This window comes from Gopherus flavomarginatus, chromosome 2 (assembly GCF_025201925.1).
Source record: "Gopherus flavomarginatus isolate rGopFla2 chromosome 2, rGopFla2.mat.asm, whole genome shotgun sequence".
Classification (NCBI taxonomy): Eukaryota; Metazoa; Chordata; order Testudines; family Testudinidae; genus Gopherus; species Gopherus flavomarginatus.
In genome coordinates, this window is record NC_066618.1 from 153,330,649 (window position 1) to 153,358,647 (window position 27,999).

The 27,999-nt window shown below is 49.1% G+C and overlaps 2 protein-coding genes across 7 annotated transcripts in view; one reads left to right on the forward strand and one right to left on the reverse strand.

Moving 5' to 3' along the window:
- The window catches only part of ELMOD3 (ELMO domain containing 3), a 66,370-nt gene that overhangs the window by 12,512 nt on the left and 25,859 nt on the right, over positions 1-27,999 (forward strand). Inside the window, exon 1 of one of the 3 annotated variants that reach the window (XM_050940182.1) lies at positions 5,651-5,690. The exons of the other annotated variants lie outside the window; for them this stretch is intronic. The gene's annotated coding sequence lies outside the window, so the exon portion shown is untranslated. Of the gene's footprint in view, positions 1-5,650; positions 5,691-27,999 lie in introns of those variants that run through there. 3 annotated transcript variants of the gene reach the window in all.
- RETSAT (retinol saturase) lies at positions 1-27,999 on the reverse strand. 4 transcript variants are annotated; one of them, XM_050940017.1, is made up of 12 exons: positions 27,914-27,999; positions 25,760-25,876; positions 22,863-23,045; positions 15,382-15,623; positions 14,663-14,864; positions 10,224-10,421; positions 8,637-8,756; positions 7,297-7,435; positions 5,527-5,636; positions 4,346-4,512; positions 2,141-2,300; positions 1-297 (listed from the first exon to the last, which is right to left on the reverse strand). In XM_050940017.1, the coding sequence occupies exons 1-12, from the start codon at positions 27,954-27,956 to the stop codon at positions 152-154; spliced, it is 1,827 nt and encodes a 608-aa protein (XP_050795974.1). In that variant the 5' UTR covers positions 27,957-27,999; the 3' UTR covers positions 1-151. The 4 variants fall into 4 exon arrangements, with proteins under 4 accessions (XP_050795974.1, XP_050795975.1, XP_050795973.1 ...); XM_050940018.1 differs by lacking the exon at positions 25,760-25,876 and having other exon boundaries at positions 27,914-27,986; XM_050940016.1 differs by lacking the exon at positions 27,914-27,999 and having other exon boundaries at positions 25,760-26,500.

Consider the following 27,999-nt stretch of genomic DNA (forward strand, 5'->3'; position numbering starts at 1 on the left):
TGGGTTTTTTATGGTTAATTTTTATTTTAAAAACAAAAAAAAGTCTTACAAGTTACGCTGTTACCAAGTGCCTGGCTCAGGGCACATGCAGAGGGCAGAGCCATTGGGGACGGGGAAGGAGACAGAGAGGCGCTGGGTGGGTCCCAGGAGCTCAGTCTTTCTTCTTGGAGTTGTTGGCTGGGCTGTTTCTCCACAGATGCAGCATGTCACTGTAGAGGTTGCGCTGCAGGACAGCGCTGGCACACAGGACGGCTCCTTGCAGTGCTCCCATGAAGCCACACAAGAATATGTCCTGCCCTAGGAGACAAGCGCACGCCATCACAGCTGCTTTCCTGGGACCCGCTCCAAGGGGGCCCCTCAGCCTGGGGTTGTGCTGAACCCAGCGAGGCTGGTGGAGAGCCTGGCAATCAGCTACTCCTGCAGGGGGTTACCCTAACAGCCAGGCGCTACAGCCAATCCTGGGTCCTGCCTGACCTCTGCCTTTCCCCAGAACACTCCTGCCCTATCTGCCCCCTGCTGAGAGCAGCGCTCCAGGACATGCACCCTTTTGCATCTGCCTTCGTTGCTGCCGTATCCAACCTGCTGTGCCCTTGGCCTTCCCCGAGCTACTGGCATCTCCGTCCCGCCACATGGCTGAGCCAACTCCTCTCCTGGCAGGTGCTCGTCAGCATTCCTCCAGGCCAAGTCCCATGGGCACGGGAAGCTCCCTGCTGGTCACAGCTCCCCAGCTGAGCCAAACACATGCACTTAGGGCAGCTCTCCAGGTAGCCCGTTCGCTACTGGAAGCTGGGCACCTGGCTGCTATTTGTGCCTTTGGACTGTTCCCCTGCCTGCTCTTCTAGCATCTTAACTGAGGTATCAGGGAAGATGAGGCCCCCACTAGCCACTTCCTCCAACACTGAACTGCTCAAACTCACGGTGGAGATACCTACTCGCCAGAGGGAGACGCTAACATGCCAGGTGGGCAGAAGGCAAGGTCCAGGGCTGCTGCTCCCAGCAGGTGCTAAGGGGCAGGGTGCCTGGATTTCTACCCGGGTGCTGTCCTGTATTTCCTCTGGTGATTAGGTGCCGTTAGCAGCTGGAAGGAAAGACTGAGCCTCCAGTGCTCCCTGCTGCTGCAAGAGGAGCGGGTCTGTTCTACTTGTGCCCTTGTCTCCATTGGGTGCCTTCCTCCCCTTGACTAACACCAGGCTCTGCTGCTCAGAGCTTCAGCAGCATGAAACGGAGGGGTCTTGATGGTTTCCCTGCTGCCTTTGGGGGCTCTGAACAGCAGCAGCAGAAGGGCCTTGCTGGGGTCGCTCTCTGGCTTGGCAAAGCTCTGAGCAGCAGCACGGGAGCCGCCTGCCTGCTTGCTCAGTAAGACAGCGCCGTGGCCGGTGGCCACGCTCAGCCCCTCTTCACTTGCTATGGTTCTTGCCAGAGATTTTGGTTTGCTTGTTTCCCCTCTTCCTTCCCCCTCCCCTGGCACTAACCTCAGCACTGCTCTTTCCTTACCCCAGCCCACCTTGCCTAAGACCCTCTACTCTGACTTCATCATAGATTATTAGTGTTGGAAGGGACCTCAGGAGATCATCTAGTCCAACCCCCTGCTCAAAGCAGGGCCAATACCCAAATGGCCCCCTCAGGGATTGAACTCACAACCCTGGGTTTAGCAGTCTCAGGTCTCTCAGGAGCCAGTCTCTCAGTAGCTCACACGACATTCCTCCTTTCTCAGAGAAATCCTGGTCTGCTGTGCCCTCACTATCACACCCTTCAGGGTTCTTCGCTAGCGAACTTTAACCCCTTCATTCCTGGTTGGTTTTAAAAATTCAGAAAGAAGAAAGGGGTATTGGCAGTACTTGCGGGGGCACAGTGGTGTCAGCTACATGGGATGTAGGGAGAGCTGTTAAGAGTTGCTGGGGAAGCCTCTGGATAATTGAAATTCAGTTTCCATCCCTTCTTTATGCAGCATTGTCCAGTTCTCTCGCCCTAGCCCTGAAGACATTTTGAACATCACCCTCCGCTAGGTGAGGCATTCCCCGGTTTGAAAGTCAGCCCAGCAGGTTGGTTCTGGGTGACGGAGGTGAAAATACAGCCATGGTCAGGGAAACTGAGTCAGGAATGGGGCCATCCAGTCAGAAACCCCTTCAGTGTAACATACCTGTCAGGTAGAGGTTTGGCACACAGGTCTGAGGGCGTAACGTGGCAGTAGCTTCTGCCTGCAGGCGAGAGATGCTATGGGCAGCTCCATATAGCTCTCCTTTGGGGGAAGCTATGTAGTGCTGGTTAGTGAGCGGAGACCCGGATGATATGCACTCGATCTGTTGAAGAGAAAGGCATTAGGGGAGCCCCCAGTCACTGTGTCCTGCGCACAGGACTTGAACAGGGCTCATGTAGATAAGGGGGCCTCTAGAGGTCTGCAGAGAGCTGAAAAGCCGCTTCTGCCCAAGAAAGTGCATTTCCTGGGGTTGCTGTTGCAGCAGCCAGGAGCTACACGGGATGATCTAATCAGGCACTTCCCATCCCTACTGATTTGATTCTCCCCGTTTCTCCTTGGGGACTTGGTTTTCTCCTAAGTTTTGGATGGAGCTGGGATGTTTGTTGCTGCTTTCATTGCACCTTGTAGGGCACATCTGGGTGTCTTAGCACCTGCGTTTCTGCCATGCCAGGCCCGCTTTGGGGAGAGATGTTAGAGCAGCTGTAGAAATGGCCGGGAGGGGGGTGCCTGACAGTCTCCCTAAGGGCTACAAAAACCAAGCAGCTGCTTTGCATTTTCTTATTTTCACGGTGAAAGAGCAATAGTTTTAGAAAAAAGAAAAAAAATCTTTTGGACCCCAAGGGTTTTTTCCCCATTGGCTGGTCCCTTCTGGCCTTTAAAATAGAGAGTCGTAGATTTTTAAACATTTTCCAAAACCCAGACACTTCAAACCATGTGAGGAAACCAGTCCAGCTTGCTAAAGGACAGCAACTCAAAACACTACCCCACCAAGCCTGGAAAGGTCATGTAAAGCTATAAATCCATATGTATGCTGTCCATTCTCCTAGCCATTCAGCTTTAATTAGCCACTGTCACAGAATCGTAGAATATCAGGGTTGGAAGGGACCTCAGGAGGTATCTAGTTCCAGCCCCCTGCTCAAAGCAGGACCAATTCCCAAACAGATTTTTGCCCCCAATCCCTAAATGGTCCCTTCAAGGATTGAACTCACAACCCTGGGTTTAGTAGGCCAATGTTCAAACCACTGAGCTATCCCTCCCACCATAGCTGTCCCCTTTGGGGAATACCATGCAGAAAGAATGCACAGGTCTATTGGATAATACACCATAATAAGCATAACAGACATCAACATGTCCACACAGCTAAGGATAGCAGTGAGTCTCAACTGCCAAACTAAAACCATTTATATACCAAAGCAACTCGGCATAACAGTTGGAGTTCACAATGCATAGTATACACTAGCTGTGGCGTGCAGGGGATCACATTGCCAAAGCATTCCTTTTTGTGCAATTATTGCTTTCCAAAAGTGCAAAAACACCAAAATCTCCCACTATAAATACGCTGCAAAACGGGTCTGTGTTGTGATAACCTCTAGGAGTCAGTCATGAGCCAAGACCCCACTGTGCTAGGTGCTGTACAAACACAGAACCAAAAGATGGTCCTTGCCTCAAAGAGCTCACACTCTCAATAAATAAAAATGTGTTTTAAAAGAAGGTCAATGGGCCACGCATCTGGAAAAAAAATATTAGTAGCATATTCTATTTCCCAGTATTACAAATGTGTGTTGTAACAGGTGACTGTTCCTAACAGGGGAATAATGCTGAAATCCACACCACAGTGGGGCATGCAGATAATACCACTGGGATACTGACCTCAAACAGTGGGCAGAGCTAAGGTTATCTGGGGTGACCTTGGCAGCCGCGGTGGAACAGGACTGAACTGCTACGGGAATGGACAGCGTCTGTAGATTTTAGTTGTTGCACTGTTCCCTGTTCTTGGGGGTGGAGTTCTACATTGCTGGCCTGGGCTTGCAAAGAGCCTCTGTGCTCCAATACAGAAGTTGGGATTTTTGTTCCGCCCCCCTCAGTACAGGTGGCTGGCTGGTCGGCCTCTTGCCACTTATACCTGAAGAGGTCCCTGCACTACATCAAGGGAACTAGGGGGTTGACTCCCTGCAGGAGGTTTTCCCGATCTGCCACCTCCCCGCTGCACTGTGTGTGGAAGTCAGTCTGTTGGCTCACCCAGGACATACCCAGAGGCCCCTGAGTCCAACATGGTCCTTTCCTGTTGAACAGACTCTTCTGCCATGTTATCCACAACGGAACACTGCTGACCAATGGTGATTAGGTTATAAATAAAGGTTTCCTTACCTTATCCTCTAGGTGAGGGTAGAGTTTCAAAACTGTCTTCAGAATGGACTCTACCATAGCGTTTTTCAGGCTCTCATATTTCGTTCCCCTCTTCTGAACCGTCTCCTCTTTCCATTCTTCAAACCATTCGTACTGTGCAAATGCCAAGATGCACAGAGTCGACTTGCCTGGAATGATAGAGCGCTAGGTGTTCGGTGCATTATCACCACTGGAGAGCAACCATAGCTATGGCAGGTGGTAGCTCCTGCTGTCAGGTGCCCTGTGTCTCCACTCACGCCTAACAGACAGCTCTCCCTCTGCCCGGACTGATGCTTCCATCAGCCGACATCCCTGCCTCTTCAGCTTTCCACATTTCAGCTCCTTGGCTTCATTATTTCCTCTGTTTTCACCCACTCGTCTTGAGTCTTATCTGTAGGTATCCAGAAAATGTCAAATAATTCTTCTTGGTGCACCCTCTGTGCGCCTGCTTGGACCAACGACATTGGTGCCATCTCAGCTCGGTGTCTTCAAGACAGAGGAGCTCCTCTTGGCCAGCAGGAGCCCTCGCCACCCTCAAGGACAAGGCTCTTTCCAATCTCTCATTTGCCTCCACTGCCTGGGAGCGTAACTTCTAACGTCCCCTTAGGAGCTTACTAATTCCCACAGCAGAACAGACCACCTGCATGATGCCCTGTCTCCAGCAATGGCCCATTCTAAATGCTGCTCAGGTAGGTGCAATGAAATGTGTTGTGAAGCACCTATGCAGCAGAAGTAACACTGCTGGGGTAAGCAGCTAGGGTTTTGCATTTAACCCCCATAATTCCAGCCCACCCAGCTAATGATTCATTCTAACCCCATTCATTCATTTGACTGTGCTGTTGCAGGTTAATTTCCAGTTAAACCTCCAGAGGGGCGAGCAATTGAGGGCAACACAGTGCTGAACTGTCTCTTCTCATGTCCCCTTGCTCTCTACATGAGCAGTAAGTTCTAAAATACCAGCTTCTGATGGAGAAAACCAGCTCCCCCCTCCTCCTGCCCATGGAAGACAGTTAACTTATTCTGCATTTGCAAAACTAGAAAGCGGCTGAAAAGACTGTCTCAAATGTCTGAGAAAAATCCCTTCTTGTGGCTGAAAATGGGCTAGAAATAGGCTCACCCCCATTGCAGAGTTGTTCTGGCCGTGGTACAAAGACCATCCTTACCTGGGTATCTTTCCTGCCAGGTGGGGTCCTTGGAGGATGGAGATGTAACAAAGAGCACAGGAATGTTCTCTGCAGCTTCTTCTTTGGAGGCAGTAAAGAAGCAATTCATGCTGCAGAGAGACGTAGAGAAGCCTTTCTGTGAGTTCTGGCTAACCATCAACCAGGTTAGTACATGTGCACAAGGAAACAGGCAGGCAACACCTCTCAGGTCATTCAAGACTCAGCAGCACCAGGCTGCTGCCAACACCATCCCCCTGCTCTGGGATCTCTGCAGTGACTGTGCTGGCACTACTTCTCTGGGGTGTTTTGTGCCGCACCAGAGCAGTCCCCAGCATGGTTGGGGCACCAGCAAACAGCGGCTCTCCTGCTGTTTAATTCACATCTTCCTCCTCTACAGCAAAAGTGGAGCCTAAAACCAGCTTGTCGTGCCCGGTCTCAGACTGATCATCACTTGACGGCCTCACCATGCATGGAAGGCGGAGAGTTTTGTTTCATGCCAGCAGTGTGCTCCCTCTTTATCAGCCATTAGCAACTAACGCTGTGGGATTTTCTCTCACTGGTATTTATCCAATTGTTTTATCAGCTTCCTTTGTTGTGCTGTACAAAATCCAAAGACAGACAGCATCCCCTCAATGCCAGAATCAGCAACTGCACAGAAGAAAACTGAGGGCTTTGGTTGACCTGAGCAGGTTATATTTATAAGCCTTGGGTGTTCTACTGGATACTTTCCTCCTAAACATTCATCTGTTGAGCTCCTTGTCATATCCAGTGACTAGTTTTCTGAATCTACCTTCTTATTTTTCCTCCTAGTGGTCAGAGAGAGTGGCCTCTGGTTCAGAAGATATGGGAACCTCTGCAGGTTGGGGGTTCATTTTGAGTCCTCACCTCATTTGTGACGGTGCCAAGTAAATTACTACTATTTATTATTTGCATTACTGTAGCACCCGGGGCATTGTGCTCGGCCCTGTACATACTCACATAAGAGACAGTCTCTATCCTGCTAACTAGACAAGACAAATGTCGGGCTATCTCCATTTTGCAGGTTAGGAAATGAGGCACAGAGCAATAAATTAACCAGGGAGTCTCTGGAAGAGTAGGGAACTGAATGTGCTGTGTGATGCCGACTGGCCAGCACCCAGATTATGACCTCCTTGCATGAACAGGCAGTTTACCGTCAGTGCTGCTGGGGTCACCATTAAGGTTCTGTGTGGCAGGATGAGCTGGATGAAGCTGGGTGCCTGTCGTGATCCCCTATAGCACAGGTCAGACTAGATGACTAGCGTGGTAATTTCTGCTGGCATGAGGCAAACGTCTCCACCTTCCAATGTGTGTGACACTCATCCTGCTGTAACCTTCCCTGAAGTGGTGTTGCTATCCTCTCCCTGCAAGTCATCCCACATCTGAACTTAGCCAGGTGATAAATCAGGGGACCTGGGCACTTCTCTAACTTGGACATTATTGGAATCTCTACTGGGCCCCTCTGAAGAGATTCATGTCTTCTGAATTGGAGACAGACTCCTGGGCAAGAACCCAACAGTTTGCTCTGAATTCTGTCCATCACGCTTAACCCTGAAGTTGAGAAGGACAATTTTACAGCTGGGGACTGGGCGGACTTGGTCGCTTGCTCCAGCAGAACATGTAGGTGGGTTACAGTATTGTGGCAGTAGCCAGGGCATGCATAGGCAGCATCCTGCTAGTTAAATATAAAGTAAATTGGACACCAACTGGGGAAGGGGCATGCTGAGCTGCGGAAGGAAGGCTTCTCCTTACGCTTCATCCAGGTTCTGATGCGAGTAGATGAAGTAGTTTGTGCCTTCCAGTCCCAGTTCTTCCTTTGAGCCGTTGAGTCCTATGAAGACACTGAGTCCTGATAAGCCATGATCCACCATGCGAAGCTGAGCCTGAATATCTGCACACGGGGGGAGCAAACAGAAGATTAACCTCCCATCCCCCATGGCTGCATCATGGAGAAGTGGTAGCTTCTCCCTAGTGAAGACTGAGCCCAGTTTCCACACCCAACTTAAACTCTCCCCTCTTCCTCCATAACTTTGGCTTTTCAAATGGGATTGGCCTCAGATTTACGCCAGAGGCAAAGGAGAAGGTTTCTGTCAAGTTTGAAGAATCTGGTCCAACTATTTGAGTTACAGGACAGTAACAGAGACCCTAATTTGAAATTTTGATTAATATTTGGCTCCCATTAGACCAGTGTTTCTCAAACAAGGCTCGCCGCTTGTGTAGGGAAAGCCCCTGGCAGGCTGGGCTGGTGTGTTTACCAGCCCCATCCGCAGGTCCGGCCCGATCGCGGCTCCCACTGGCTGCGGTTCGCCGCTGCAGGCCAATGGGGGCTGCTGGAAGTGGTGGCCAGTAAGTCCCTCGGCCTGCGCTGCTTCCAGCAGCCCCCATTGGCCAGTGGGAGCCACATCGGACCTGTGGACAGGGCAGGTAAACACACCAGCCCAGCCAGCCAGGGGCTTTCCCTACACAAGCGGCGACCCCTGTTTGAGAAACCCTGCATTAGACCCTTGACATTTTCCATGTACTTAAATCTCCCTGAAACTTCAAGTACCAGAAGATCTAGTTCAAATTTTTTGCACAGAAGTTTTGTCAATAGAAAAATAACCTTGTTTCCCCCCAAAACCAAAAGACTTGGCAAACTTGTGGGTCATGCTTTTAAAATCAGTGTTTTTATCACAATGTGTTGAAGTCGTTTTCAAAGTTTTTCACATACTGACAACCTTGTTCTTTAGTGTAAAAAAAATGCAGTTTTTGATCAGAGATATGATAATTCTATAACTGGTTTTGATACAAATGTGATGAAAACAATGGGGAAAAAAAAAGGAAAATGGGTGATTTTGAACTCTGCAAAACAAAAACAACTTCAAACTCCCCCCCCCCCCAAATCATTTGGAATGGAAACAGTTTTGCATCCTTAACTATAAAATTTGCTATCAAGCAACCCTCCTCTAAACCATGTGTAAACTCTGGTCCAGTATTAGCGGGGAACTGATTTGGGTGGAGATTAGTAGAACAAGGATTTTTAGTACAATAGATCTCAGGAGCTGCCTGTTGTTAAGTGGAGCGGTGTTGCGGTAAAGCTTATGGTGTTTTACCAGGTAAAGTTCTTATCTCTGCTGGCAATAGCCGCTCATAGGTGTTAAATATTCCAGCATCAGAAATCACAATAGGAGCAAAGACATTCACGAGATCTTGGTCTTTCTGTACGCTAACACCTGAAAGGAAAAGGGGAGATTAACAAAATTAATAACCCACCCCTGGGCCACTTTCCTCTGCACTGGCCCAGGGCAAGAGCCCTTTATTCTCATGGGGCTGGAGTGACAGACCCAAACAGTGTGTGATCAGGTCAGGTGCAGGAAGGAGGCTGGATCGAGTGTGGGGCAGGGTTTTTTACCGGAGCATTTGGATGTGGGGGAAAAGACATAAATAACCAGGAAGAGCATTTATAGGCTTTTCGACCGCACTCCTAGCATTTCCACAGCGTTCACAGGTTGGGAAGTATTAGATCCATTCTCTAGATGCCAAGATACTGCTGTGGTGGATGCTATATAAAACCCTTAGGCCACTGAGGCTCAGAGATTAATGAGAGGGTTTTGCATCTCTGAAAACAGGGCTGACCTTGGCTTCCTTGCCACTGATGGGAGACAAGGGGAGCTGGCATCTAGGAGGGGAACTGAGTTGTGTGGATGGTTGTCAGAAAAGGGCCTTGGCTGGAGTTGTCAGGGGAGGTGCTAGGACTGCGCAGTGGGGAGGGGGTACTTGTCACAAGGAATGGGGTGGGGGGTTGGCAGCGTGGAAACAGTTCAGATCGAGAGCCGTTGTGGGTGAGGTGTGTCTATTGGTGACTTATCCCTCCTCCTCCTCACACCCATCGCCATTCCAGCCTTGCCCTCCCATCCTTCTGGTGAAAATGAGCTCAGGGCCCAGCTGCATCTCCATAGGGCCCCAACTCCTTTGTGCCTGTGCTGGGGTGCAGACAGAATCTAGCAGGCTCCAGATTCCCATCTCAGAGTAACCGAGACTCCACTCTCCGTCCGACAGGGTGCTGCTCACTTGCTTAGCCGTGCAGGTTGCTGTGAACACCCTGCCCCAGTGCTCTGCTCTCTATACCATCCTCATCACCACAAGAGCTGAGTGCCAGCTAGCAGTGCATTAGGCGACATATCTCTCACATGCAGTTCAATGCCTTCGCTATGAATATTGAACATATTGATTCAATACAGAGACGCACACAGTGTCTGAGATTTGTGTTTTTAAATACTGGCAAGGTGCTCAGAAACCATGGCAATGGGGCCATATCAGCACCTAGATAGCTTGGAGGCCTGCATGGGCCCAGCTTACACGCAGCTGGGGTCAGAGCTCCTTGGAAGTAGGCAGGGGGCAGTGTCAGGGGAGGGGAGAGATGATGGCCAGCTGGCTGTCTGCACTGAAAACAGAAGCCCCAGTCTCTCTGCTCTGCCTGCAATGCGCTGGCCCATCTCCAGGAGCTGGTCAGCCCTTCTAGTACTCATTGGCTCCTCTGCAGGGCAGGCTCCTGTTCATGTGTGCGTATCCCCCCCCAACCCCAAACACAAGCTCTGTACGCTCAGCAGTTTGGGATCTGTGCAGAGTGTACCTTGTCCCTCTTTGATATATGCGCTGACGTGAGCTCAAAGAGAGAGGCTTGACCCAGCCTCACTCACCACAGGCTTTGCCGTCTGCATTCACCAAAATGCTCTGCACTGCCGCCTTGGTTAGAACAGCCCCACCAGCCTGCTTGATCACCGGGATGGTGTGGAAGGCGATTTCACTGGGGCCACCTCGGGGATACCAGGCCCCTTCCATATAGTGATCCACAAGAACGGCATGTAGGGAGAAGCTGGTGCTGGCTGGAAGCACTCCTGGAAGACAGAGCAAAGAAGAGGGATTGTTCCCACGCAGAACTCTTTCATTGCTGCGTTTCTCCTTCTGGCAGCCTAACCGATAAGAGAGCTGTACTAAGCTGTGGAACAGTCTCCCATCATTGGCGCTGTTGAAACCAGATCATGCGCAAGGAGAACCCAGTGCAAGGATCAATGCTGCAATGAACAAATGACTCTAACAGCTCTTTTCCTGCTATGGTTTTAAGGCTAAGGGAGACCATCACACTAATTTGGAGATGACACCCACTCTATCTACATCTCCTCTGACCCAATCTCAGATGCACCCTGGTGGAGGAGGAGGAAGGTCTTGGGTTAAAGATTATGCTGAGGTTACAGGCAGTGGAAGCCAATGGAAGGTGCAGACTCAGAAAGGGTATGCAGTTCTCAGGGGAAGATGTGCCTTTTTCCTAAGGGGGTATTCTGCTTTGGTGACAGCTGAAGGAAGCAGAGACAAACCAAGAGGTACACAGAGAGTAGACAGGGATGGAAGAGGGGGTGAAAGGTGTGACCCATTAATACCAGCAGGGTAAACCTGCTAAGAGTAGAGATAATAGGTCAAAAAATTAGGCAGAGAAGAGTAGAGGGTCAAGAACTGCGGCACTCCAGAGAACAGAAGGCCAGACAAAGGAATAGCCTCCATCAGAAAGCGAGCAGTTTGATCAGCCAGAGCACAGCCACCATAAGACGGTTCATGTTTTCAAGTTTTTCACCCCAACCTGGGGGGCCACAATTTTTGTTAAGTGAAAGCTAGGCTTAAGATATTTAAAGTTACCTAATAACCTGACTCCAGGAGCTGGGGCTTTAAGACTGCCACCAGATAGCACAAGATTCTGGATAACAGTGCAAGACTTGGCAACACTATCCTTTACTAGTTATAACTAATACACAATTAAACTTTTATAGAAAAATCTGGAGAAATGAGAGAGAGTCCTAGGGCTAACTTTGTCTGGAACTTAAAGCCAGACAAATTCAAATGAGAGAGAAGACACAGATTTTTAACAGTGAGGGTGATTAATCATGGAACAGATTTCCTAGGGAAGTGCTGGCTTCTCCATCTCTAAGTCTTCAGATCACGACTGGAAGCTTTTCTGGCAGATATTCTTAGGTAGTTGAGTTAAGTTATGGGGCTCAAGACAGGAGTTAACTGGGTGAAATTCTATGGTCTGTGATACGCAGGTGATCAGACAAGAAGATAACAATGCTCTTAGTTTTTTTCCTTTTTTTTTAAATCTATAAATCTCTGACTAAAGGATGCCAATGTCTGAGAGCAGATTTGCATACTGAGCCGGAAGTTTTAATAATTTCCACAGCTACTCTGGTAGTAGAAATCTATGTGCACAGATGGCAGCTGGGTCTGCTTCTCTTTCTGTCAGGCTGGGTCGTCCTGACTCATGCCTGGAGAGCACCGATTTTGCAGGCAGCTGGGGATAGGAACTTGCACAACTCGAACTGACAGTTGGCTCTCTCCTGATTTTAATTCTGCAGTCATCTGGAAATTTGCATGCTAGCACATTTTTTGTCTGACCCAGCCTAGCAAATGCCAGCACGAGTATGGGAGTCACCCCGACTATTAACATGTATACTGCTGTCATTGTCTCTTCTCCAACCCCTGCTGGAGGTGGAGTGGAACCTAACATGCTCAGTCTTTGCCTTTTCTTTAAAAATAGGGTTTCACATGATTTTTACTCTCCACTGATCTTCTTTTCCCACGCAATAGGGTCCCGATTCTGTTGTTGAATGGAGTTGGAAATGAACGTGACTTTTTAGTAGTTGATAATGCACCCTGACGTGTGTATATAGCACCTTTCATCTGGAAATCCCTGGGTGCTTGGTAGATCTGAAAAACTTATTACAAACTCTCTAGTATAAAACATGTTTTAAAATGCTTCACTCAAAGACTCATAGACTATTATGATCATCTAGTCTGACCTCCTGCACAACGCAAGCCACAAAATCTCACCCATCCACCTCTATAACAAACCCCTAACCTATGTCTGAGTTATTGAAATCCTCAGTTTGAAGACCTCAAGCTGCAGAGAATCCTCCAGCAAGTGACCCGTGCCCCATGCTGCAGAGGAAGGCGAAATACCTCCAGGGCCTCTGCCAATCTGGAGGAAAATTCCCTCCCGACCCCAAATATGGCAATCAATTAAACCCTGAGCATGTGGGCAAGACTCACCAGCCAGCATAGGAAAGAATTCTCTGTAGTAACTCAGATCCCACCCCATCTAACATCCCATCACAGACCACTGGGCATACTTACCTGCTGATAATCAAAGATCAGTTGCCAAATTAATTGCCAAAATTAGGCTATCCCATCATACCATCCCCTCCATAAACTTATCAAGCTTAGTCTTAAAGCCAGATTTGTCTTTTGCTCCCACTAGCCCCTTGGAAGGCTGTTCCAGAACTTCACTCCTCTAATGGTTAGAAACCTTCATCCAATTTCAAGTCTAAATTTCCTAGCGTCCAGTTTATATCCATTTGTTCTTGTGTCCACTTTGGTACTAAGCTTAAACAAGAGCATTGTTTAGGTTGCAAAGTCAAGCCCTACAATGTTAGGAAATGCCAGATTTACAGTTGCCCATCCCACCTTAATTCTGCTCCTTTGTGTGTCTATCCTGCTCACTGAATGAGGCAGGGATCCTGGGGGAAAAACATAGTATTTAATCACGTAATTAAAGACCGTCTCATACATTGTACGCACAAGGGCCAACTTTTGTTGGCGCCGGTGGGTACTCGTGTCCTCCTGGCCCTGCCCCGATTCCGCCCCCTCCCTGCCCCATTGGATCCCTCCTCAAATCCCCATCCCGGCCCCACCTCTTCCCCAAGCGCGCTGTGTTCCTCCTCCTCCCCACTCCCTCCCAGGCTTGCCACGCAAAACAGCTGTTTTGCGGCACAAGAGCTGGGAGTGAGGGGGGAGAAGCAGGACGTGGCGACACCCTCGGGAGGAAGTGAAGGTGAGCTGGGGCAGGGGAGGTGGGGTAGAGCGCTGCCGGTAGGTGCTCCGCACCCACCAATTTTTACCTGTGGGTGCTTCAGCCCCAGAGCACCCACGGAGTTGGTGCCTATGATTGTACACATAAGGATCAGAATAAAGGTTGCCCAGCAACCTCAGTTTTAGCGTTTTTTTTCAGTGCTTGACTGTGCAAACTAAATAACATAATTTTGATGCAGATTTTTATATGTGATTTCCTAGGTTTCTTTAGAGGGGGAAAAAAAGAGTAAATACAAATTCTGGTATGTACAACTATGACAACCCCTGAATCATCAGGAGAGTCTGAACCCTGAACCTTTAACACTGCGGCATGGATGGCTTCCACTCAGCTACATTCACTGACAGCTGGAGAAAGCTGTTATTCCAGACAAGAGGATGGTCTGATGGCGCCGGAAGCTGGAGCTGGGGAGTGGTTGTGGGGAATCTGGCATCCCCTCTTCGGGTTTTGGGGGTAAGTTCCTGCCCCGTGTGAAGCAGCTAGAGGCAGGATGCGACACTGAAGACAAGTTCCATGTGTGTGGTTGAAGGGGGAACCAAGCCAGGGTCTCCCCCAGCCCTGTCCCAGCTGCTCTGATAGCTTCCAGACATTCCCAGTGCAGTGTGGGGGACAGCAGGAGCCCACCTCTGTAGAATGCTCAGGTTTGATTATTTTGACAGGCTGCCCACTTTACCTTGGGAGCACACGTGACAGAAGGGAAATGGTGGCATTCAGAAGTTTAACCTGAATGGAATTTCACCAGACAAAGAAAAGGCACTTCTCTAACCTGAGGCCTGCTATAGACAAAGGAGGCCTGCTGTAGACAAAGGAGATGTCAGAACTTCTTAAAAAGAGCTTACAAGAGTCTTTTATACTGGAAAGTGTTATGCAACCTAAATATAAAGCTCACTACTAGCTCCCCATACAAGCTAACTGTTCCACCCACCTAAATGCAGCCATCTCGAGGGTTAGCAGCTCAAAGCAAAAACAGGCGTTCAGAACAGGATGTGAAGAAAATTGTGCCTGATGGAAACTGCAAGGAAAACTCAGGGCTGCAGAAAGTAAAGGTCAGAACTGGACTCTGACCAGCACCCCAGAGCTAAAACATGGACTTCTGCAAAAGGGGACGAGGAATGGACAAGATCCAGGTTTCCCATGCACCACAGGGCAGTCCATGCAGGATATTTTCAGAGAAGGGGGTTTATATCAGAAAACTGGTCTGTCTGCTAAAAACAAGTCACCTACCATAAGTGGGAAAGATATAGCTAAATACCGCTCTGAGTTCTTCGTTTGTGGTGAGTTCACTGACCACGTCTGTCAAGCTTCGGGATGTCATCTTAAAGAAAGGGGAGAACCATGCCAGCAGGCCGGTGCGGCTCAGGAACTTGACCAGGGGCACAGGCACCATTTTCAGAATAGCCATGTGCGTAATTCCTTGGGCAACTCTCTGAAAGGGAAAAATGCAATAGGTGTGAAGAAACACAGATGGCTTCGGGGACTGAGCTGGAGCAGAAGCTCAATGAAGTTTTGCCATCACAAGGCAAAGGGCCAGAGAACTTGGCTTCATGGAGAGAGACACTGATCACACAGCGCTCCCAGACTGCCCACAAGCTGCCTGTTGCCAGTCACCTGATAAAGTACTGAGAGGCCGGGAGTGCTGCTCAGTTACTCAGCAGCTCTGACATACAGGACACCCCAGGGATCTCTGTTAACACCTTGGCCCAGAGGTCATTTCCTCTGACAGGACATGCTTGCCCTTAGGCAGCCCTGGTGGCCGTACCAGCTTGAGGACAGTTATCGTCTTACACCCAAAAATTCAATCCTTGCTAAACCACGGCATCCCAGTGGGAAGAGCAGGACACTCATGTACCCCTGTGTTTGAAGTGCAGGGTGTTGTTCTAGCTAGATGCCCATTGAGACTCAGAGAGGAGGAGTTAATGTCGTAAAGACAAAGCCACGGTTACCTTTACAAGTCTCACAAATTTCTCAATAGCCACAGCTTCATCTGGAAACTGTTTCTTTAGCCCTTCGACATACTCCTTATTCCCGCTGTACAGGCGATACGTTTTGCCGTTTCCAGGCTCCCCCAGAACTACTGCATCAAAGACAGATGGCATCTTGGACCACTGCAGCTGCCCTTCCGTGAGCTGGTCCACAAGGAAACGCATCAGGGACCTCTCTCCTATTTGCCCTATGTAATGAATACCTGGAAGGCAACAGCAAATGGTTACACAAGAAAGCCGCAGCTCAGAGATTAGACTGCAGTAGGATGTGGCTATGTGACATGCTGGATACAGCAGAACCTCAGAGTTACGAACACCTAAAGAATGGAGGTCGTTAGGAACTCTGAAATGTTCGTGACTCTGCACAAAACGTCACGGTTGTTCTTTCAAAAGTTTACAACTGAACATTGACTGAATACAGCTTTGAAACTTTACTATGCAGAAGAAATCTTTTTTTAAAATTTTCCCTTTTAGTTTTTAGTAGTTTCCATTTAAAACAGTACTCTATTGTATTTGATTTTTTATTTTTTTTGGTCCCTGCTACCTGATTGTGTACTTCTGGTTCCTAATAAAGTGTGTGGTTCACCGGTCAGTTCAGAACTCTGGTGTTCGTAACTCTGAGGTTCTACTCCACATGCAAAAGGCTAGAGGGGCTTTTTAATAAATACATTTGTGACATGGAAGGCTGCAACAGGACACACTCCACCCAGTCAAATCTCAAAAGCATGGAAATAAGAAGGTAAGGCTAAGATCTCCAGTTTTTCTTGCCCCACACCTCCTGTGACTCTGTTGATAAACACTCCACTTCGACCTCTAACACCTACTGAAAAGCAGCATATACCCCACCTTCATCCCACTCACTCTCACACAGAACCTGAAGGGTGACCTCATACTCATGTATCTCAATAAATCAACACACCTGACAACATCAGAGCCTGTACCTTTGGAAAATTATTCTGCTTTCACATTGCTGAGGTCCCTGTTAAAATCATAAGTCTGATGTGTCTTTAAAAAAAATAAGTGTCAGCTGAATTGAATCTAGGAACACAACATGATTAAGGGTAGAGTTGCCAGGCATCTGGTTTTTGACCGGAACACCTGGTCGAAAAGAGACTCCGGTGGCTCTGGTCAGCACTGCTGACTGGGCTGTTAAAAATGCAGTTGGTGCAGGGCTGGTAGGCTCCCTACCTGGCTCCGCACAGTTCCCCACAATCGGCGACATGTCCCTCGGCTCCTAGATCAAGGGACGGCCACGGGGGTTCCGTGCACTGCCCTTGCCGCTTCCTGAGCCCCAGCTCTGCAGCTCCCAATTGCCAGGAACTGCAGGAGTGGCACCTGCGGGCGGAGGTAGCACGCAGAGCCACCAGCCCATGCCTCCGCCTAGGAGCTGGAGAGACATGTCACCGCTTGCAGGGATGAGAGGAGCACGACCTAGAGCCTGCACCCCTCCCCAACCCCCTGCCCCAGACCTGATCCCTCTCCCACACCCAAACTCCCTCCCAGAGCCAGCACCCCTCACCCGTCCCAGGCCCTAACCCCCAGCCCTGAGCCCCCTCCCACACCCATACTCACTCAGAGCCCACACCCCAATCTCTGTCCCAGCCCTGAGCCTCTTCCCACACCCAAACTCCCTCCTGGAACCTGCACCCTCTCTGCGCCCCAACCCCCAGCCCCAGTTCAGATCCCCCTCCTGCACACCAAACCTCTCATCCCTGGCCTCACCCTAGAGCCCCCATCCCCACACCTAATCTCCTGCACAAGCCTAGATCCCCCTCCCGCATCCTGAAACCCTCATTTCTGACCCCACCTGAGAGCCCACATTCCCAGCCCAGAGCCTGTACCCCCTGCCTCAGCCCAGAGCCATTCCCACACTCCAAACCCCTCGGCCCTACCCTCCAGCCCAGAGCCTGCTCCTGCACCCAAACCCCTCATCCCGAGCCCTACCCCAGAGCCCACACCCACAGCCAAAGCCTTCCCCCCCTCCATAGACACCGCAACCCCCGGACCCAGCCTGGTAAAAATGAGTGAGTGAGTGAGAGAGGGAGGGGGGATAGAGTGAGTGGGGGCACCGGGGCCTCAGGGACAGTGTGGGACCTTGAGGAAGGGGCAAGGCAGGGGTGTTTGGTTTTGTGGGTTTAGAAAGTTGGGATCCCTAATTAAGGGCTGGGCTGGATTCTCCATCACTGGCCATTTTAAAATCAAGACTGGACATTTTTCTAAAAATAGTCCAAACTGGAATTGTTTTGGGGAAATTCTCTGGCCTGCGCTATACAAGAAGTCAAACTAGATGATCACAGTGGTCCCTTCTGGCCTTGGAAATTGAATCTACAATTGTATGGTTATTGCATAGCGTCACTGCAAGGCAGAGTTAAGGTTGTTTGAGTGACTTAGCTGTGCATTTCTTACCTTAATATGTCTGGATTTCTTTGAAGTTTAACCTTACTGTGAATTCCCTGTGTTTGACATGCTAGCTTTGGAGACAAATGCAAAGTCTCTACTGTTTTTACCTCTAAGTGACTTATATGTACTCTCAACCTTAATTCCAATTAACTATGTTTTTAATCCAAGAATTAAAAGGTGTAGCACCAACATTAGTGTGACTAAAAGAAGTAGAGACATTCCCTGCTGGGTATTATTTCTGGCACTTTCTGTGTTTCTCACAATTTTGTTTACTCCTATGAAAACAAGTCAGTATCTGAATCACAGTCAATCAATTATCTAGCTAACAGTGGGGAAAGGAAGAGCAGCAAAATTCATACTCAGAGCATCCAGGCTTCTCAAAATCCAGATCTAGGAGTGTGTTAAAAGCAACACTTACATAATAATCATGTGTCAAACACTTGCATGTTCACAACTAATATGAAGACCTTGTACAGGGATTTTAACAATACTCTTACTACATCTACGGTTAGAGGGGGGAAAATTAAATTTGAATGTGAAATCAAGCATCAATACCTGTCTATTTTAAAAAAGGCGGGCATATTATAAAAATGTACCTTAACGTCAGGTGTTCGTATCTTGAAATCTTTCTTACTTTATATAATTAGGTCTTGAAGAATAGTTTTCAGGATACATATATAATATGTAGCGTTTAGACAGATGAATATATATTGTTTATACAGTTCAAACTATTTCCTAAATTCTTGGTAAAATGTGTGTTCAGGAAGGCATGCTACATAGCATAGATATTTATAGTTATAGGGCCCAATCTAATTTTCATTTTAAACCAGTGGGAACCTTATGAAAAAGGGTATTACTAGAGACGTGTTATTTGCAATTCCTTTTAAGCGCACACCAATTAGTTCCACAGGAAAAAATATAATGGTAATAGGACCTTTTAGACTGCAAATGTCAGCACCTAAAAAGGAGGAAAATGCCATGATCAAGCCTGCAAAGCTGATCATCCTTGCTGGGCACCTCCTTATGTCATTTACATCTGTGTCAACTGGGCATACGAGGCCCCCAAATCAGATTTCGACACTTGTTCTACGCAGGTGTAAATGACACACCAGGTGCAAGACCATGGATTCAGATCCTGCCCCTGCTCCATGTGTGTATTCACTACAATTCAGTCTTTTTAAGTACATGAACTCGTTCTCAAATAATACAATACGAGATAAGCTTTTCAACAACCCCAGCCGGAGATGTGACTGCAACATGCGTCGTACTAAAAGCAGCGAAGGAGTCTGAGGGGGCAGGTAGTCTGTGCTGCACAGCTTCAACAGCTGTTGTGTATCTTCAATCACACCCCTTGGCTGCAGCACAGACTTACCCTTAGACACACACGTAGCTTCGGAGAATACGGTTTCATTCTTGAATCCGTAGACCTACTGCCAAATTCTCAGCAGCACCCAATGAGCAATGGGCTGCAACAGAGCCATTTGTATCTCCTCACTCACAGGATGGGATTTGGCCTCAGCCCTGTCCCCAGCATTTTTTTAAGCAGCACAAGGACTACTCTGAGCTATGCTAGTTGCCAGTGACCTCCAGTAACCATTCAGTATCTGCCGATTGCCAGAACATTTGGAAACTGTGTACTATGCATTTATTTTCAGCCCACTGGCGCTGCCTTGCTCAGGGCTTGCAATGCAGGCGATGGAGTAATTAAGCACGAAGCTAGCTTCCTGTGCCTACACCAGAGCCTAAGCTCTCTGCTACCACAGTAAATTGACATATATTCAGGGTGTTACTCCAGGGAGTGAAAATTTTGGCTTCCTTTAGCGGTGAGATGGGAAAACTGAAGGAGTGTCCTACCTCCTATTGAGCTACTTTGCCTATGCTTAGGGGTCGGTTAAAACCTAAAATCACTGATACAACACAGCTCACATTAAAGAACAGGGTTTATCCAATAAGCACTGCAAAAACATTGGCAATATCTATGCAGTTCATGCTCCCTGGCTTGTATCTAAGGGCAGGTCTACCTAGAGCAGTGCTGTGGACTACAGGGATATGATTTCTAAAGGGCACTAACATGTGCATTAATTAATTGGACCATCTAGACCCTGCTAGTGCCCACTGTTTGAAAGAATATGACGTTAAAGTGTACTAGGGAACATTAGAGATTACTCATTACAATCAGACATGCCAAATCTGTGGGGAAAAAACCCACAGAAATTGGGCTTGTTTTTGGCTTAATTGGCTTGTGAGTTGCTTGTTGGCTAGTATCTTGTTGCTTTTTTTTTTTTTTTTTTCCAATTGGTTCCCGGCAAGCAGGAGGAAGGGGAGGAGAGAGTCAGGGGTGCACAGCAGGCCCACCACAATCCCAGGCTGCATGCCGGGGGGGATCTAGTCACATGGAGTGTTGGGGTTCTTAGGAACCGGCTTGTTTTGAAATGGAATTAGCTTGAAATTTTGGCTTATTGTGAAAGTCGGGGTGCTTATTTACCGCATGAAAGTTGGCAACTGTGATTACAATATATATACATGTTACTCATTACAGTTTATATCAGGAGTGGCCAAACCTACTGACCCTCTGAGCCGCATACAATAAATCTTCAGAAGTTCAAGAGCTGGGTGTGTCTGTTGGGGCTTGGGGCTTCTGCCCCATGGGAGCCATGGCAGGTATGTCCTGTGGGGCTAAAGTGCCAAGACCCCTCCTCCCTGCTCAGCAGAAGCCTCATCACAGGGCAGAAGCCCCAAGCTCCCCACCCGCCTGGTAGGTGGAGAATGCAGTGGGTGGGCCTCTGCGAGCTGCACTTCAACTGTAAAAGAGCCACATGGGGCTTGCGAGCTGCAGTTTGGCCACCCCAGTATATACAAAGAGAAAGCTCTGAAACCCCCTGAGTTTTGGGCATCCACACACAACTCAAAAATTGCTACAAATAAACCCTGAAAAACAGAAGCCTACCGATGCTGCTGTCCGGTTTCCCCTTGGACTAGTGGGGTGAGGGGTGGGATGGGAGAGAGAAAGCGGCATTCTGGAAAGGGGTACCACAAAAGTATTTAAGTGCCTAACTCCAGAGAATCTCGGCTGGAAGTCCTTGAGGATCTGGACTGAAGTAATGTATTCCCCCCCCCCACCCTCCCTCCCCCCGCACCACAAGCAAGAGTGGCGTAGAGAGGGCAAATTGTGCCCCAAACCACAATCCCTTCCCAGAGCTCCTTCTTGAGGCGGGACAGTGACAGGCCACCTGTCAACCCATCTCAATCTACAAGCTCAGCAAACAAGCCTCTCCCTGTGCTTGAGGTGATTTTTCAAAGGCGTGTAATCCAAGCAACATAAACCTGTTTGCCTCCTGAGTCCAGCTATGCGCTGGTGTGTGAGGAGGGCTAGCTTCACGCCAACTTCGCCTTTCGGCACCCCAGCCAATGCATCCGCAGGGAGCCTTGGAAGAGTCAAGAACGGTTTTATAACTGGGAAGCCGGTTGTCGGCCACTTCTCTGGCTCATAGCTGGCTGAGCTGCTGCTGCACCCATCACCAGACATCTCCAACTTTATATAAGCCACCTTTGACCAACAAAATGTCAGTCCCAACAGCGAACATTTCAAATAGCTCTGGGCACACTGCAGGGAAAATCCAACAACCTATTTGTGAATAGTCCAGGACAGGGCCAGTGCAAGAATGTTTTGCACCCTAGGTGAAACTTCCACTTTGTGCCCTCCCCCCCTTGCCCCTGCCCTGAGGCGCCCCCCCCCACAGCAGCAGCTCTCCTCCTCTTCCCTGAGGCGCCCCCTCTGCAGCAGATCCCCATCCACTGCCCTGAGGCACCCGCCCCATCCCAGCTCCATGCACAAGCACCCAGAGCACGCTGTCGCTGCTTCACTTCTCCCGCCTCCCAGGCTCGCGGCGCCTAAGCTGATTGGCGCCGCAAGCCTGGGAGCCAGGAGAAGTGAAGCAGCCATGGCGTCCTTGGGGAGGAGGCGAGGCAGGGGTGAGCTGGGGCGGGGAGTTCCCCTGCGTGCTGCCTCCCCTCTTATTTGCTGCAGGTGGCCCTCCCCGTGCTCCTCTGCCACAGCACCCTTCGCCTAAATGCCGGTGGTGACCGGAGCGGCCGAAGATCCAGTTGCCGCAGTCGCTGCTGAAGAAAATGACGCCCCCCCCCCAAATGCCAGTGCCCTAGGCGACCGCCTAGGTCGCCTAAATGGTTGCACCGGCCCTGGTCCAGGAATCTCTGTTTTCGTTTATTAAAAAAACCTTCCAAACTGCCAACATGCTGTTTCTGCCTCTTCCCATCACCATTTGTAATATGTTTGCTTGAAAAGTAACGATAAGAACACCTATAGTGTTTCTGTAGCACCTTTGACTGGTTGGCCTGAGCTGTTCAATATCCTTTATGTAGCAAAAAAAGAATGCAGGATTACTTTATCCCACACATTCACACACAAGCCAATGCTAGTCTGGGGCCAGTGAGGTCGATGTTAAAAATCACAGACCTACTTATTAGCAGGGCAGGTTTACACAGCGTGTTTAGAGTGAGTAGGAGGGAGCCAGGGAATCGTATGCACAGAACTCACTTCTGGATGGATGGGCCAAGGAGCATACGGTGACTTTAACAGGAGTTGAAGTTTAGAGTCCAGTACTTAGAATCTCTGCAAGGCAGGATCGCCAGCCGCAGGGCTTACATGCTCACAGAAGTCCCAGCCGCAGACGTTTTCTGCTCTTAGCTTACAGAGTTTATTGGCACCATATCTGGACCAAGTGGGTCTCTGTGCTCTTGCAGATAGGCATGTTCCTTGCTTTCTCCTTTCCCACTCCTCCTCAGGCTTGAGAGGATTTTAATACAGATCAAATATTGCCCTTTCACAAACCAGCCCTCTGTGTGACTGACTGTTCTGTCACACACTTCCTTCTGGCAATGCTCAGGAAGAGTTCTCTCAAGACCTGGGCCTGTTTATTCGCGGTCGCTACCAAGGAAAGGCACTGCCTGCTCCCTCCACTGGGGCCCATTTCTCAACTGGTGTCATCTGATTTCCCTGCTGGCCGGTTTCTGAGCACACTTACCTACATCAAACTCAAAGCCCTTCTTGCTGAAGGTGTGGCAGCAGCCGCCCGCCTTCCCATGCTGCTCCAGCACCAGCACTCTCTTCCCAGCTTTGGAGAGGAGCACGGCTGCAGCCAGCCCCCCGATGCCACTTCCGATCACAACAGCATCCAGATTCTCGGGGACCTTGGCAGCAGAGAAAGCTGAAGACAAAGGAGAAAGTTGTCATCGACACGTGGCCACCTCCAACAACTGGGTCAGGAACTCTCCCGCTGTCTTCCCCGAGTCATTCCTAGGACCAAACCTAAATTGGGCCATTGTTTACGTTCTAAAGGACTTGTGTGTTAGAGGCGGGCCCATTAGCATTCCCTGGCTGCTGTACAAATAGTACAGGAACTGCTGTTCTTTTCAAACCTGCCGGAACTGGGAAGTGCATGGTGGGTCATAAGGAAACTGCTTCTCAGGATGGAGGCCCAGTCGCAGCTGTGCAGGTCCTGCACTCTCCAGTTTCGGGGAGGGGCATTCTTGTAACAGGTGTGAGACTCTTGGCAAAAGAGCTGGGTTACATATTCACTGTGTAAAGTGTAAGACTGTAAGATAGTTTTGTGATGGTCCTGGCTAAGCTGGCAAGATCAACCCATTATAAAAGATGGGGCACTATCATGTATCCTGGCAGCAGATTACCCTCCAGAGAGCAGAGCTACGAAATAAGCTCAGTTTTGTCACTCACTGGTAAGGTCATTACAAATTGCCCCCAGAAAAAGCCAGGGTGACATCAACCTTTCACAACCGGGCTCAGGATCAACATTCCTCCTGTTTCACCAGTTTGATTCTGTCTGTGAACCTGAGCTAGAAGAGCATCCAGACCATCCTCTAGGGACCAGTGAGGGATTGTTCCCTACAGGATATTAATAATTATTTATATTTCAATAGCACCCCCAGGCCCAATGAGAATCAGGTCCACTGTGCTGGGTGCTGCCTAAACAGTCCTTGCCAAAGGGCTTATCATCTAAATACACTCTCTAGGCAAGCTGTAAATGTCCCATACAATAGGATTGTCCGATTGGTCCAATAAAATTGGTCCCCCTCGTCTCACATTTCCCCTTGACAAACCTTTCCTGGAGGACCTTTCTCTCTTCTCAGTTTTACCTTTATACTTCTACCACCCTCATACCACATAGTCAACTATTTCTCCAGCTCTTTGGTATTTATACCTTTCATCTACACAAATAACCGGTGACAGAAGTAGGCTGTTATCTTCCATGTGGAGCAGGCTGCTGAGGAAGACCTGATCCACTGTCAGTGGGTTACACAGCAGGGAAATGTTGAGCATTAGGATTCCTGGCTCTGGGAGCAGTGTGCTTAGTAGCTGGATAGCGCACATCCAAGCACATAGTTTGGCACATTCCTTCTGAAAGGCAGCGAGGCAAAGTGGCGGGGACTTGGGTCTGTTATATTAGAAATGGGAGTTCTGTCGCAGCTCTGTCTGACGTGACGTTGCATAACCTCTCAGTTATCTCATCTGTATGATGCAACGATGATAGTTATTGCCCCTAAAGTAGTGGTCTGAGGTCTTGGTTAGCAATGGTTAAGAACTAATAGCAATGGTTAGGAAGAAATATTAACAGCAGCCCCAGGGGAAGAGAACTCATGGTGTCTTGGGTTGCAGCTCAGTGCAACGTCTCCTAGGAGATCTCCAAGGCCGTGGGGTATTTTGCAATGGAATCTGACTCCCTTAACATTTTTTTTGGATGTTGGCACACATGATGCTTGGTAGATCTGATGAAAGATAACAGACAAGCTTGGGGCAGGGTCTCTTCCTTCCCCATGATGTGGAGAGAGAAGCGCAATTTCTAGAGGTGAAAATTTACACTGTTAATGTTCATGCAAGATTCTGTTCCTAGCTCTGCATTCCCCCAGAGATGGAACATGCCCCTCAGTGCTTTAAGAAAAGAATCTGCCCCAGAGGCAAAGGTGGAAGTGGGCAGGTGCGTAGGAAGAACCAAGGAGCAGAGTTATAGCCTACTCTCCACAAACAGAACACTTATTTCCGACTTTAGACCATGAGTGAAATGTACGTGAATGATTAAGCCCAGTGATTTAGCCCAGTGATTTCGCATTACCTAACAGGGTGTGGGCATTACCTGGGGGCAGTGAGGGTTGGTTATACAAACCACTGCATGGAATCATAGAGGTTTAATTCTGAGTCACAGCTCTTTGACTACTATAGAGAAAGGGGAGGGAATGCACTTAACTTGAGGAACAGCAGCCTTAATTTCAGGCAAATTACTCAATCAAGGGATGAATTAGGCCAGCAAAAAGGGATAGGGGTGCTTTCACCACAGGCAGAGGAAAGGCTGGAGGGTGCATACAAGTACTCCTGGCTACGGAGAGAGAGAGAGTGTGTGTGTGTGTGTGCGCGCGCGCGCATATATATAGGTACAGGCAGGTGAGTGTGTGCTGGTGGGTATGGGGTATATGCAGGCACTGGCATTCAGATATTGATGGATTTGGAGGGTAGGGTGACCAGACAGCAAGTGTGAAAAATTGGGATGGGGGTGAGAGGTAATAAGAGTCTATATAAGAAAAAGACCCAAAAATCAGGACTGTCCCTATAACACTGGGACATCTGGTCACCCTAGTGGAGGGGTATGAGTGGGCAGGCACTAGTAGGTATAGGGACAGAGTGTTTGTGTGTGTGTGTACAAAGGTGATGGAGGTGGAGAAGGAGATCTGGAAAGCAGCTAATGAGTGCCCAGTTGTGCAGAAAGATACAGATCCCAGTTCCAATCTTTCTTGGCTTACCTGTTCCTGCTAGGGTAAGGGGCTGCTTTCCCTCTCTACACTCCCCAGCACCCCCACCCCCCTTCCAGCTGTGACTGGAGCAGGTGCTGCCAGCACAAGCACTTTTAGGTACCTTGTTTGATAACCTTTTTCCGAACATCCTTGTCAGTCACCAAGGGGGCAGGTGGCCTCCTGCAGTCAGCAGAGAAAGGGTTGGGGGAGCTGCTGCCCCTGAGGAGCCTCCTGAGTACTGCAAGAAGCAGAAGAACGAGCAGGATCCAGTATAGCCACATAACTGCTGTGATTTCTCTCCCAGGACTGCCCTTAAAGCTGGGCAGCGCTTTGATAAGGGCACCTGCTCCTCCTTCCAGTGGGCTGTCCTTTGCTCTAGTTCAGAAACTTCCCCTTAAAGGCACAGTCAAGAATTGAATCTGTGTCAGAACCCCGAAAAGATTTCAGCATCTACTGAGTCTCCCTTTCTTGGGGTTAATTTTTAGGGCTTGTTTACATGGGGAAACTGACCAGCACAGTGATACCAGCATATCACTCTAGCTATACCAGTGTAATTCTCCATATGGATGGTCTATCACAGGGGTCAGCAACCTGCGATACGTGTGCCAAAGGCGGCATGCAGGCTGATTTTTAGTGGCACGCTACTGCCAGCCGGGGTCCCAGCCACCGACCCTGCTCAGACCGCTGCTGGCCTGGATTACGGAATCCCAGACCAGCAGTGGGATGAGCTGCTCAGCCCGCTGCTGATCTGGGGTTCTGGCCACCAGCCCCACTCAGTCCACTGCCAGCCTAAATGGACGGAACCCGGTCTGGCATGCAAAACCTTCTACTGGCATGTGAAACCTTAAATTAGTGAAGACTTGGCATACCACTTCCCAAAGGTTGCCGACCCCTGGTCTATCAGTATAATTATACCAGTGTAGCTAGGCCAGTAAAACTCCCCATGGGTACGTGGATTTTGGGTATTAAGAGTGCCTTTTTTCAGTTTAGTTTAAACCACTTCCAAAGAGATGTGAGCTAAAGGGACTCCACATCAAGAACATCTGTTGGTTCTCCTTGGTTCAAAGTAGGGTCGCAAACAGTCCCGTATTACCAGGGACCTCCTGTATTTTTTCATCTCTGTACAACAAGATCCAGAGTTGCTGAGTGCTGCAAGAAATACCCCTGAGGAACGTATCAGAGGGGTAGCCATGTTAGTCTGGATCTGTAAAAAGCAACAAGGAGTCCTGTGGCACTTTATAGACTAACAGACGTATTGGAGCGTAAGTTTTCATGGCTGAATACCCTCTTCGTCAGATGCATGTAATGGAAATTTCCAGAAGCGGGTATAAATATGCAGGGCAGAATCAGTCTGGAGATAACGAGGTTAGTTCAATCAGGGAGGATGAGGCCCTCTTCTAGCAGTTGAGGTGTGATCACCAAGGGAGGAGAAACTGCATTTGTAGGTGGCTAGCCATTCACAGTCTTTGTTTAATCCTGAGCTGATGGTGTCAAATTTGCAAATGAACTGAAGCTCAGCAGTTTCTCTTTGAAGTCTGGTCCTGAAGTGTTTTTGCTGCAGGATGGCCACCTTAAAATCTGCTATTGTGTGGCCAGGAAGGTGGAAGTGTTCTCCTGCAGGTTTTTGTATATTGCCATTCCTAATATCTGACTTGTGTCCATTTATCCTTTTACGTAGGAACTGTCTAGTTTGGCTGATGTATATAGCAGAGGGGCATTGCTGGCACATGATGGCGTATATAACATCGGTGGATGTGCAGGTGAATGAACCAGTGGTGTTGTAGCTGATCTGGTTAGGTCCTGTGATGGTGTTGCTGGTGTAGATATGTGGACAGTTGGCATTGAGGTTTGTTGCATGGATTGGTTCCTGAGTTAGAGTTGCTATGGTGCGGTGTGTGGTTGCTGGTAAGAATATGCTTAAGGTTGGCGTTCCCCGAGGAACGTAGGTGAGTCCTGCTTGTTGTTGTTAACGATGATAACAGGGTAATAACAGCATGGGGAGGAGGGCTGGGGCAGGGTGCTAAGAAAAGAGTCCCTTCTTTGTGAAGTCATTGTCGTTGAAAGCAAGTCGGTGCGGCTCCTTGCACTAAGAAGCCCTTTCTCCCAAGTGTTAATAGGGCATCAGAGTGGAATGGATTGTAACTGGAGAAAGGCCTCCTCCCAAAGGGCCCTGGCAGCCCCCTCCGTGTCAGTGGGGATAAGGCACTGGGCGGGCCCCCCGTACTCGATGGCGGGGGTTGGCCGGGAGATGGGCCCCAGGCTGGGTCGCAGGTACCTTTAAGAGCTTCCCCGGACGGAAGCGTCGCCTTTTCGTTCATCCGGGATTGTCCCTCCTAGGACGCCGTAGATGTTGCCGTGCAG

Bases quoted from the DNA above. Each gene is read 5' to 3' on its own strand.
- RETSAT (XM_050940017.1), bottom strand. From the start codon at position 27,956: ATGAACGAAAAGGCGACGCTTCCGTCCGGGGAAGCTCTTAAAG. The intron at 15,624-22,862 runs GTAAGTGTGCTC...GTTGCCTTCCAG, and splicing joins GGGCTTTGAGTTTGATGTAG to GTATTCATTACATAGGGCAA. The intron at 2,301-4,345 runs GTAAGGAAACCT...TCTCTTCAACAG, and splicing joins ACCCTCACCTAGAGGATAAG to ATCGAGTGCATATCATCCGG.